Raw genomic sequence first — 13,453 nt, 5'->3', positions numbered from 1 at the left:
CCACTTTGGATGCCGTCGATTTAAAATTTCACTAAATGGGCTATCTACTGTTGCAAATTTACATACAATGAGCGTTGGAAGAATTGAAAGCATTCAGAACGATAAAAACAATCAGATGACATCAGGTCTGATATAAAGCGATTTGAGGAGTGAATGCAACGGTTGATAAACGAAAACATGTTTTTTCCTCAATAAAGCATCAAACATTGTTATATTATACATTACTTGATATTCATGGGCACTGACATAACGAGGCAAGTTGTGCAATATTCTGAAAGAATCATTGTAAGCAACATGTAATCGTTTTATACTAGAAGATCTAAACTTGTTCCACAACTGGGATGCGTAAAAGGACATACAATAAGAGCGAGATACAATGTTTTTTACAGCGGGTGAGCATTTAGCGAAATGAGATTTTGCATTATTTGCAGCACAGTACTGAGAGCGTACCTGCCTTGAAATATCATTTTCATCTGAGAGAGAACTCTCAATAAATACACCCAGGTATTTTACAGAGTCCGTGAATACAATTTCAGATTTACCTAGATGTAGCAGAGGAGCACGTGAAAGATAAAAGTTTTTTGGGGAAAATAACATAGCCTACCAAATGACTTTTTAGAATTGAAAGTAATTTCAGGTTCAACAGCATACATGTGGCAAACATCTAACAAATTTTGTACGCCACACAAACTAGGCGAGATGCAGCAAATGTCATCAGCAAACATAATATGATTTAGACAAGAGTTGCCAACATAGCAACCAACTTTTGTTTTATTGAGCTCATAAGAAAGCTGATCAATATAATATGCTGCAAAAAGATAGGGGCTTAACACCCCACCTTGTCTGACTCCATTGGACACATTAAATGATTGGGACAGGTGACCTCCCCACCTCACTTGCATGGTTTGTTTACTATACCAGTATTCCAATAAGTGAACAAAATACATAGGCACGTTGCATGTGATAAGCGTTTTAAACAATAAATAATGATTGACTTTGTCGAAGGCTTTTGAAGCATCCAAAAAAAAACAGAATATACAGGAGTGTCATGAACTCATGACTGATATAAGAGGACACTGCTTGTTTTAATAAGAAAACACTCATGTCAGTACTATGGCCAGACTTAAACCCAAATTGATTGTCACTGGTATTCAAGAAAGACAATAGATGATTTAAAGTGAAACGTTCAAACAGTTTTGAGATTACTGTAGCTACAGCAATAGGTCTATAGTTACCTGAATCTTGAATGTCGCCATTCAAATTCTTTACAATTGGGACTAGAACAGTGTCCAAGCAAGAATTTGGTACAACACCATGACTAAGACACATATTAAAAAGTACACTAATATAAAAATGAATAGAATAATCAGCATAAACAAGATGTTCAGCTAAAATTTTATCAGCACCAGCAGCTCGATTTAATGGCAGTTTGGCAAGCAAGGGACCAACTGTGTCCATGTTGCAACGAAATATTGAAAGATTATGATATTTATCCTTAGAAGAAATATACGAGTTAACAAATTCTTTTTCAGTGTTGGTTTTGCTGGAATTTAGCAAGGAGCTGTAATGATGCTTCCACATCTCAGCAATAGCTTCAGGACCTTTTGCTCCACCAACATTTACAGGAAGAGAACTATTTTTGCAATTAGATTTGTTTACCTTCTGCCAAAATGACTTTTGTGAGCTGTCCAAGTTGAGTGCTGAGGCAAGTGCATTAGCTCTATGTTGTTCAGAGGCATTTTTACAACGGCGAAAGGCTTTTTTAAACTCATTTCGTTTATTCTGCATCAACTCATACAGATAAGTAGATAACCATTCCGTTGTTTCCCATTTTTCACCCATATGAAGTAAGTTTCTCTGGCAATGGAATGAGCCTGCTTAACTTCATTATTCCAACCAGGGACTGAAAATTTATTGCATTTCTTCTTATCAACTTATTATACTGTATTTGTTTTACTGTAGGTTTACAACTAAAGGTAAAACAGTCATTATAGGCCACCTACTGACATAGGTGTAGGTAGCAAACAAAATTTTGGAGAGAGACTCATTTACCTAGATTTTAGCATACCGTACAAGACAGTTAGCCTATTCAAAACTGAACAATGCAGAAAGGAATACCATACAACATCATATAGTTGCTTCTGTGCATTTTATGGTGTAAACCAACCTATTTCATATCTAAAACTCCAAACAAACCAGCTTTACTACAGTTTTAGTAGGGTGCAACTTAGACCTACCATTATACTTGTGTAAGCTAGTATGTGAAACCTACTTGACTGCACACAAGGCTATTGGGGCAAATCATCATCTACAGAAATGTTTTTACACAACACTAGCACGCAATACTTTGTAAGCAACACTGCTTTTGCTTTACACAGTACCTTGTACTTGCACTGCTCACAAGTTTACTACGCTCTGTCTAAAGTCTAAAGGTACAATACTCGCACTGCAGCTCCAGCCGCGATTTAAAATCAGCCGCCAGTCGAAGAAATCTCTCAAGCGTTGACATGACCTTTTACTAGAGGTCACCATGGTATATACGAAACCATCCAGCAAATCAGCCCAGCCACGCAAGTGACGTTATGATGGTGACGCACGCGCTGCAACAGTGACGTCACAAAGGCTCACCTGTGTACGAACTTTTTCTTCTCGAGGTAACAGAGCGCTTGGCTGAGCTGGTAGCAATACTGGATGAGCATCGGCACGTCCAGCGTCTGTTTGTTCGTTTGAAGATACGATCGCATCTGCAATGAACGAGGCATTGTTAGGGGCCGGGAAATTGCGCGTGACTTCTGGAACGAAGAAGCTTCAAGATCAAGCTGCGCTGGTTCGACTCTCGGGGCGTGCGCTTGAGCAACGCACTCTAAGGACGGCTCTCCATTCAGCGGCATTTAATGGATGGAATAGTTCCCCGGCAACAAGACTTCAACAATCGGAAACTTCACTCTGTCAATCTCGGTAACCGGCCCTGCGTCAGTGATTCAAAGCCTCTACAAGTATGCGAAACGGCCAGGATTAAGCTCTGCAAGAAGCTTTCCCAATCCGAGGATAAAGATTCAATCAATCAATCGTTTTCACACCTTGCCTCCACACCGACCTGTCTACAGCGTCTTCTCTTCTCAAGCCCACCTTGCAGCTTTCCTGCTCAATTTCTTTTTTCCATGTGGTGATTCCATAATGGTATTGAACTTAAAGGGATTAGAAAGATCTGGGAATTTCTTTATCAGGATCATGTTTTGAATACTTTAGGCTCTGTCCAAACCACAAATCAAAACCACTTCTCACCTCTCCAAACCTGCAGAACTCCATGACGATCCAGACCGGGTTGTCCGTACAGACTCCGATCAACTTCACGATGTGGGGGTGGTCGAATAGACGCATCGTATCTAGAGTGGCATCAAAACAACGAGAAATGACGTTACCATAGCGTAGTGGAGAAGAACAAAAGTATTTTGCAATTGTAAGTAATTGATCCAAAGTCGTGTCGGTGAACAATTTTATACAATTTGAGTATAGTCTGTATAGACTCTTATAGAGGCAACTTTTTTAAATCACAAACAGACATAACTCAGCAACAACACTACATTTAACATTACAAATACAAAAAATAGTAAGCGAACGTTTTCGGCTAGTCATACAGCCTTTTTCCAAGACTTTTTATAGGCTTGGAAAAAGCTATATGACTAACCGAAAACGTTCGCTTATACACTAGTTTTTATAATGTTAAACGTAGTGCTGTTGCTTAGATATGTGTTTGCTGTATTTTTATATTCTTTACTGCCATCTAGCGTGAAGTTATTTTCACAAATTGTTGCCACATATTGGAAACATACTGTGATTGAAAACTGCAGTTCCAATGTCACATAAGATAGAACTTTTAACATCGCTAACAACACGGAGTGACAGATAATTTTTGAAGATAGAAACATCTGAAACTTGCTCTCCCAAATCAAATTACAAAAGAATAGTTCGTAGATGCTGTATAAGAAACAATGCCAACTCACGCGCTTCCTCGAGCAGTCTGTCGGCCACACTGACGCTGTCTTGGCCTTCGAACTTGCACGATTTGATCGCGACCGCAGTCTCTGTTCCATCGCGGGTTCTACAGTGAGGTAACAAGTGAATATGTGAATTAAAAAAGGGACCAATTCCCACAAAGGTGTTTTTGACATAATTACGTTTTAATTAGTTTAGTCATTTACTTCTGTGCTGGAATTTCGATGATGATTATATGCATATGATTATATGCTTAGGTATACCGGTAAGAAGTATTATTCCTAAAAATATCACTGGATGAAGATTGTGTTGTGAAACTATGGAAAGCTGAAGCCCAATTGCTGGAGTTAGGCCTTTCTTAACATTAATGGGGATGTTAAAGGGGGTATTTTTCATGCTTAGACTTGAAAAAATTGGACGTTTTTTAGAAATCATTTGGAAGACACAGAAAGGAATGGGAAAAGTACAAAACGTGAAATTAAAAAAAATGGAGTTCGTCCCTTTTTGAATTCACATATTGAATTACAACAACTTCACTGCTGCATCTAATCCAACAAATGCAATTTTGATGGACAGCTGTAACTTTATGCCACAAGCAAGAAACATGAAGGAAAACAACGCTAAAAGATTCTATAAATAAATAAGATTTAAACAAAGATTTTAACGTTGCTGTTAAGGATTCAGACCTTGAATCAATGTAAAAAGTTGCTAATTTGCTGTCTGTGTTTCCAAACGATCCTAACATGTTCTTACACAAACTCCTGATTCCTTTCAAGAGAGAGCGTTACACAGATGTGTCTTGGTGAACGATGAACAAGTTTTAAAGAGTAGGCCGTGGTAGAAGTCTTATTTTGTTCCAAAGTTAATAAGTCAGTTGAATGTAAAAAATATATGAAGCAAAAAAAAAAAAAACTTTCAGCTTTAAAATTGTCTTTCAGTTCACCCGTACGAGTTCTGCCTGACTTACGTGTATATTCCCTTATGAACGTCGCCGAACTGTCCTTCACCAATCGTTGTGACAATTCGAATGCGCTCTCGGCTGATTTCATAATCAAAACCTATGGAAGAATCATGTTTAGGTTTTGAGTGACTCAGAAGCGAAGCTTCAGGTCAATCATGTGAGAATGTTACTTTGCTGTTTACAAACAATGAAAAGGCGACTGCGAGTGGTTGGGCAAGACAATGAAAAGGGTGCTGCATCCACCGCAGAATGCATCGCTCTCAAGCGCTTTAAAAAGCAGACAGTGTCAGTGCATTCGTTTACAGGCGCAGCCGAAGCCGATTCCATCAAGGAGTACATTATTACTCTAGAGCCATTCTATCAATGCTAAGTGTTGAACAAGAATGAAATAAAAGTCACTTGTGAACAGTTTTTGGTATGACCCTGCTGGGTATCGAACCCGGGTATCGTTGGAACATTACCTTTTATCATGAATGAACTAACTGCACACATGATCCGACGCAAAATTTTTGTAACTAAAATTATATTTCTATGTTTGTGAAAGTGATAATATCAAACAAAGAAACATCGTAAAACAAAACGCTCACGTTTCGGCATGCTGTAGAGATCATCTTCAGTGATTTCTGCGTAATCGTCGGTTTCTGAAATCACACGATTTTGTTCATCATCAGTGTCTGATGCAGTAACTTGAAAGTTACGAGAGGAACTAATGTGCATAAATCTAGACAAAACCACGCTGTGGGGGAGGGTGTTAAAGTAAATGTGGTCGAGGGAGTGGTTGAGAGTCAAGGGGATGTTATTACGAAGGTAAAAATTGCTGGCGTCTTCAGTCTTGTGCAAGGTTTTTATAGCGGTTGGTTTTGGAGCAACCGGTGGACGCTTGATGGGGCTGGCGAGTCTTAACGACTTCATATCTCCTCCAACCTTGCTTGAAGTGGCAACAGAAACGCGGCGCGACGCATAGAAATGATCAAGAGTTCCGAGTGGATTGAGTTTCGATCGCCTCTGATGACTCGGCATGGTGAGATGGTTTTTATGACAACGAAGTAAACATTCACAAACAAAACTGGTCCGTTTTGCTGGGTGGCTTGGGTCAGTGTTGCGGAGGGGGCCTTGGTGAAAATAAGGGACGGAACTGTTTGAGTAGTTTGAACCAGAGTCCCCACTATCACAGGGTAATTTTGGGACGGCAACAGTTTGCGTAACATCACAGCATGAGTCACATGCGCGTGAGGAATGTTGATCCAGATCTTTATAGCAAGAACTGAGTTTGTTTTGATGGGGGCTGAATGTGGGTCTTCTAACTGGGTAATCCCCATAGGAATGGCTATTTTTAAACTTGAATAGGGGAGGCTTAAGGTGAGAGGGTGGGATAGGTGGACGCCCTCCAGTGAGAGTTTTCCGCCTTGGTGAAACATTAGGGGGCAATATGAGCTCCGATGAGGTTCCGGTAGCGCTGGGCCGATGGCTATCTTGCATTGAAAGGTCGGTCAGGCTTTGCCTTGCACCCGAGATACGATCCCTACCCAGTGCATAGCCATGCATTGCAGATGGGGGTGAGCTTGGAGGATAAAAGCGTTTACTGGGAAGATTTTGATCCATCAATCTTTTATCCGGACTTGCTATGCTCGGTGAAGAGATCTTGTCTTTTATTCTCTTGTTAAAATTACTTCTAGATAGCTTCGGGTCAACGTTCCAGTGAAGGGGAAGTTTCGGAGTGTTTCGGTCAAGTTCGGATGTTTTCGGTCGAAAACTAGAATCGCTATTTCTCTCATCAGCATAGTGAAATTTAGTGGAGCTGGAATTCTTAGCCAATGATGACACACTATTCAGGTGACGTGATAGCGGGGGTTCGTTCGCACTTACAGCATTGTGACATTTCGCTGCATTGATTCTATTAAATCTTTCAGTACCTCCTCGAGGAAGGAAAACATAATCATTCATGTTATTGACCATTGAAGTGTATGGAGATTCTGAACCTTGACTGACAGCCAGGCTGGTTGAGTTATTGTTACGTAACAATCCCGTTTCGTCACAAGGAGAAACGCTCCTGCTGTGTGGGACACCATATATAATTGTGTTGGTTTCAGAAGAAAATTTCTCACACGTTTTATCGTCGTGCAATCTGAGGGTGTTTACACCCATAGCCTGTCTCAAGTCAATCATTGAATTAGAGTTCCAGTTTAAACCGGTTTGATCGGAAAATGAATCAACAGGTCGGTTATTTGGCTCATCATAGATTGGTTCTTGGATGCCAATATCTGAATGTTCCTCTTGCTCCATAAAGAACAGTGCTGGATGCTCGCCAAGCTGACAGGGATATTAGACACAAAAACTATTTTTACTTAATCTTTAGCTTTTGCAACTTTGGTTCGTCTAAATGTGTAGTTCAGTTATGCTGACAAAAAACAAATCGATTTTTCTTGCCATCCTACCACTTCACCTTAGCCAGGTTTTAAAACGCTAAAAAATTCGGCCACGTTTCAATGAAAAATATATTCTTTGTAACCAACAGCGTACACTCCGTACAGTTGTCTAAAAGTGTACTGCTTTACAAAAACAAGCCCAGCAAGCAAAATCCACTTTTGTGACATAGATCATAACATACGTTATAATGTAAAAAGAACAAACTTTGCTGGATGGGATTCAATGCTGATGTAGCAATCAAACGATCAACAACGTTGTTCCAATGTACAAAAAAAGGTTATTTAAGCAAAAAAGTAAAAGTTTTAACAGCAGTTGCGACACTGAATAATCTCAGCTGTTTATTGGTTTATTGTTCGCTTGATCTTGCGATGCCCAGCCGACCTTGCAGCATTTCGAGGCCATGTTAGCGAGGCCTATAAAGTTACATTTTTATACTCTTAAATTTAACTTTTTGTGAAAAATGTTTTAGCATCATATTATGCCATAGAAATATTAATGAATCAGCTCTGACGTAATATGATCGGCATTGCTTTGAAAACCACAGAATAGCCTCAGGGCAGTCGCTGTGAAATAGCTATCAAGAATTCATGCTTTCGACATATGCAGAGCATACAAGACGTGAGGAAGTCAGTTAGCTTAACATAGGAAACAATGAAAAAATGTAAAGTCAGAACTAGCAAGACAATACGACTACACTGAGGTGATTGGGATTCGAACCGCAGAACATGAATCTGTAACAAATGACCAGCTACTACAAAGTACCAGCGCGACTGTGTCAGGAACAGGTGACAAGCCTCAACTACCTATATTCGTATAAGCTCTCTGGCTGCTCAGGTTGAAGGCCATGACTATTACGGTACACTGTATATCAGTAGTCCACAAAGCGAATACAACCTCAACATGTTAACATCATTCCAGACAAGAAGACATAGCTCTGGTGATAATACACATAACGCTTAAACGCAAAGCTTAAACATTCAAAGGTAGTCCGCACAATACAGCAACAAGTTGATCTCCAGTAGCCTACCACAAGACGATAACCTAACAGCAAAATTACAACCATCATCATTCATTAGGCCATCGATGCCTGCTGCAGCTGACCACCGTCTGACATAGAAGCAGCACTGCACTAAGCTACGACACTCATGTCAACGGTTACCATTTGACTGAACTTCCGGTGGCCCATTGCATGGCATCTATACGTTTGTGTGTCATCATATCAGCTTTAAGGCTAAATCAACTTAAATAGCAGGAGTTAGTGTACAAAGACGTAATGATTCGCTCTAGCAATTATGAAGTTGCAATAACAAGCGGATTTTATTAGTTAAAGGACACAGCTCGGCCAGTACTTTTATCAAACCACAACGGTAATGGAGTTCTGTGTGAAGTGACATTACGCGTGTGAAAATCATAAAGCAAAATTGAGCAAAAAAAAAAAGAGATTTTAATGCAAGGACAATTTGCCAAAGCAATGATCCTTATCTCACCCCACCATGGCTAAGTTGGACAGGAGAAATCAGATTTTCAAAAACCGTTGATTCAAATCACCGAGTGGGTGTAATAAAGTTTTTAATGCTTTGAAAGGACTGACATGCTTTGATCACCTTGCTAAACCTGTGGTTAGAACTTCCTAGCATGAAATGTTGAACTGTAAATTCTTCTTTTCCATTGTGATTTTGAAAGAAGTCTACGAAACGTTAATCAGTGACCCTGCCAGGACGCGCCAGTGGTTCCTCTTGCCACTAGCCCAGGCGGCCAAATACTGCCCATGTAGCGATTGTGGGGCCACCACTAGATGCTACGACATGAACCACACCATTGTGCCCGTGAGATTGCCCACTAGCGGCGTCGAAAAACTGTACTTGCACGGGTAAGTTTTCGGTTTTGAAGCAAGTAGATATGACACAAGTAGTAATGTTGGAAACAGAATAATGAACATAAAAGTAAGGAAACTTGACATAACGGTAATGTACTCCACCGACTGAGCCTATACATGGAGAAGGTTTCATCATGCAAATTTGCTCTTGGAAATAAACTATAGAATAAAGTGTTCAGAAAAACAGGTGGGGATTTGCAAGTTTCGCGCAACCTGTCCTAAAAATTATTCCTTGTTTTATATAATATAAAAAAATCAAGCGTGTTGAAGTTTGAATTTGTGGCATAACAATTCAGAAAGACATTCAATGATGCAGGAACAAGATTGCCAAAATCTACCGTGGAGACTTTCGGGAGCTCAAAGACCTGGAGCTCCTCACCTTGGAGAAAAACGTCATCCAGGAGCTTGATAGGAACGCATTCGTGGGACTGGACAACTTGAAGACGTAAGATTTGAAATATGTTTTATTTATTTATTATTTATCAGGGGAGAGGTCAACAACAGTACAAGTACTGAAGGAAAATATACAATTGCCGCCTTACAAGCACAATGATGTTTGAGAGAAGTGCAAGTCTGGATGGTTTCAATCATCAACATCGATTAAACCTCAAAAATAAGATTTTTAGTGGAAACAAGCCAAGACTTAGTGCAATTTTATAACCAATGAAATTTTCTTGAGACAATGACTTTTGTTTTACATTGTTACCTAGTTTGCATCTTGAGTACAACCTACTGACCTACATACCGGACGGGATGTTCCTCAATCTCAAGAATTTGAAGAACTTGTTTCTCAACGAAAACAAGCTGAGCAAATATCCAGGTAATAATCACCAAACAAAAACTGTCAATCAGCAAAAGTTAGACCAACACACCACATCAGCATCATGTTAATGTGAGACTTTATGATTAAAATAGCACGCTATGCAACACCCAAAAGATACTCACATGGTGACATTATAACCAAAACATCGGAGTTTATTGTAAGAATTGCACGAATTTGAGTTAAGTGTGGAGCTTTGTAATGTTGACAGCTGGGCTGAACATTCATTGTTCTGCCAATGATGGGGCAATCGCATTAAAGTGTGCACAGTTAGGTTGATAAAATCATTTGATACATTCATTTGTCATCAAATATATTGGTTTCAATCGGTTGATTTCCCACAGATATTAGTGAAACATTGTCAGATGTAGATATAACATCAACAAGTCTTTTATCAGTGACAGTAAATCTGTCGAGTTACCATTGAAAAAAATCTACATACATACGACGATAAAAGTCTACCTTTGGGCTAAAAGATATTATCTGTAACATCTACAGTACAACCAAAATGCACTTTGATAAACATGCGCGTACCAACGATGCAAACTCAGTCTTTGTTGCTTCCAGGCGATCTTCCCTACCTGGGGACGATTGAGAAACTTAATATCGATGACAATGAGATACCAAGAATTCATTGGAGCAGCTTCATCAATATGAAGAAGTTGAAAATGCTCAACTTGTGGAAGAATCCGATGGATTGCGATTGCAACACAAAGCAGCTGATCAAGTATGTTGTTGACGTTTGAATGCTACACACCTTAATGTTGCTATGGTGACCCAGGTGACCAATAAAAATCAAAACATTGCAGTGTGACTTAGCAGATGAAGATACGTGATGCTTCTTTCCTTCTGTTAAATTAATGCTTTTACTAACAAAATATATCTAAAAATCCAAAATAGTGTGAAGAGACGAAAAAAAATAAAACTAAGATTTTTCCTAGGTGGCTCACTGGGACATCACGGGGAAGAGTTATCGTAATTCCACCGCCGCCAGGAGCGTGCGTGAACCAATATTCAAAAGCGACGCAATGCGATCCAGTGAAGATAATCAAGGTGACGTGCATAACAAAAACTTAGTTTTTACGTTGATTCAACCTCAACAAACGTTCAATCAATACAACAAAGCTCTTTGCCAATACATCAATAAACAAAACTTTTTATCCATAAATCAGCACACTCCTATTGAAGATAAAAAGTCTAGGAGCACTGGAGTCAGAATAAAAGTATCCGATTCTGGACACTCCACAGCCTCGAAAAAGCGGAAGGACACAAACTCATGTGAATGTATAAAACAGAAAACCAACAGACCGTCCACATTGTAGGCACCAATGACAGACAGAATCTGTTAATTACCCAGCCAGAAAACCGTTCTTTTGTTATTTGCAGACGTTGAATCAGTGAAAATAGGAGAGATTTGCTGGTTGGTGCAGACAATGATTGAAGTGCACATATCATCATATTTGAGATTTTTACTCCAGATCTCTAGAATCTAACACACAAAGCTTCACCTCATAAGTCAAGTAAACTGTTTAACTTGGAATAACAGTAACAAGAGTCGCTTTTATTATTGCAGGTTGATCACGTGGACAGAAAGTCGAACGTTTACATCGCTAACGACAAAGCAATCTTGCATTGTGACGTCGCAAGAAACTTGATGCCCTATTGGCTGACGCCAGGGGCGGGGCGGGTACTGCCATATTCCACAGGAAGGATCGAGGTGAGAATATGATTCCAGGTATTTAGCGTCTGCTCTATGTCTTCATCGTCTCTATAGCTTCAAACTTCCTGTACCATGTAGCAAGGTCATGTTACTTGGGATGGATTCAACCTCATTGCCTTCAGATCATGAAGAAGAACGTCGAATCAACGTTATTTTAGTTGGAAAGTAGGTCGGAAAATTGTTGAAAAATCGGCAAAATTGCTTCCAAGAGTGAAATATGCCGAAGATCAATACAAGGCGAAGTAACATTACAAGCCGTCGTCATTCTCAGACAAATATTCGATGATCAAGAAGAGTGGGAAAGAATGGCGATCAATCCACCTTCAGGGATGCCATTAAATGTCCTGCCAAATACAGAGCCGCATGCTCTTGAGTGGTGTCGAACCAGCGCTTTCACTACTTTTACGTTAAAGTTTTGGCGCATGACACGAAACAATGTCAAAACTGCCACCACATGCGATATGCGCATGCATATCTAACACAAACCACCCACTTTCAGGCTCACATAAATGGCACACTGGAAATATCCAACCTTGAATCTGGTGACAACGGAACGTACACATGCGTAGCCCAATATGTGAGCTCATCGGGCAGAAAAAGCAAGAAGACAACGATAGTGGTCGCCGCGGCAAGGAAACCTGTAGTGCGCCGGCCCAAACAAGTTGTGGAGGTTAGTCATGGTGGAATAAAGATTTTTATACAAACAAACTTTCTTCGTAACTATTGATACAACTTAGCTTGTTACTTCGGTAAAACATTTGTTAAAAATTCCACAATTCCTTCAAAAAAACATAAGCCGCAAGGCGCGTTTGAATGAAAGAAACACTGTATAAGCACACTCAATGTGAGTGGTTGGCGAGTACCGAACCCGTAACATTTGATCGTTAGTTCAACCATCTTATGATTACTCAACTCTTGTGTGCCATGCAAAACTTACGGTTTCTTATACAACGACATGATTAGATGATTCACAATCGAAGAGAAATTAACAAAAGCAGATAGCATAGACTGGGTGGGAATGCCTAAATTCTGATCACGATATTTCTATTTCAGATCTTTGAAGGAGAGACCTGTACGCTCACGTGTGACGTCACTGGCGTTCCTCAACCAACGATTACGTGGTTGGGACCCAGTCAAGCGAAACCGATCGACCAATCAAACTTTACAGAAGGAGGTAACTTAAGGTTAAATGAGGACAACACAACCCTGACTATCTCAGATGTGAAGAAAGAGAACCAAGGAACTTGGAGGTGCAGAGCCACAAATAGTGAAGGTAGAAAATGTTAAGTAGAAACAAAAAATCAGCAATTTCTCAGGGCATCTAGCGTGATGTGACACATTATATCATGTGCCGATGCGATAGATGTTTGTAAGCACAACATATATTTTCCTACAGTTTGTAGTATAAGAAAACTGTTTGGAAAGCGAAAACTAAATTGTGCTATACTGAAAACTAGGTTCAACTTTCAAGCTGGGTGTGTAAGATGGAGTTAAGAGATGCGTTAATTTCAAAGCTATGACCCAGCGCTAAACTACACTGGGATCTAGCTTATTAGAATCAACTAAGTTTAGAAGTACTAAAAAGAGATGAAAAATAAAAGTAATTGCACAAAAAGGACATAGCCCACTTTGGTTTTCAGGCAACGAAATTAC

The 13,453-nt window shown here is 39.7% G+C and overlaps 1 protein-coding gene across 1 annotated transcript in view; it reads right to left on the bottom strand.

The window, feature by feature from the left end:
- Nucleotides 1-13,453, bottom strand: part of LOC145785093 (focal adhesion kinase 1-like) — a 94,000-nt gene that overhangs the window by 42,791 nt on the left and 37,756 nt on the right. Inside the window, exons 24-29 of the mRNA XM_082596791.1 lie at nucleotides 12,849-12,870; nucleotides 5,545-5,627; nucleotides 4,964-5,054; nucleotides 4,005-4,102; nucleotides 3,286-3,386; nucleotides 2,629-2,744 (exon numbers count right to left, since the gene is read on the bottom strand). Coding sequence (XP_082452917.1) covers nucleotides 2,629-2,744; nucleotides 3,286-3,386; nucleotides 4,005-4,102; nucleotides 4,964-5,054; nucleotides 5,545-5,627; nucleotides 12,849-12,870 — 511 coding nt within the window. The remainder of the gene's footprint in view (nucleotides 1-2,628; nucleotides 2,745-3,285; nucleotides 3,387-4,004; nucleotides 4,103-4,963; nucleotides 5,055-5,544; nucleotides 5,628-12,848; nucleotides 12,871-13,453) is intronic.

The sequence above is a fragment of the Aplidium turbinatum genome, chromosome 16, assembly GCF_918807975.1.
Source record: "Aplidium turbinatum chromosome 16, kaAplTurb1.1, whole genome shotgun sequence".
Lineage (NCBI taxonomy): Eukaryota > Metazoa > Chordata > Ascidiacea > Aplousobranchia > Polyclinidae > Aplidium > Aplidium turbinatum.
This window is presented reverse-complemented; position numbering and strand designations above follow the sequence as displayed.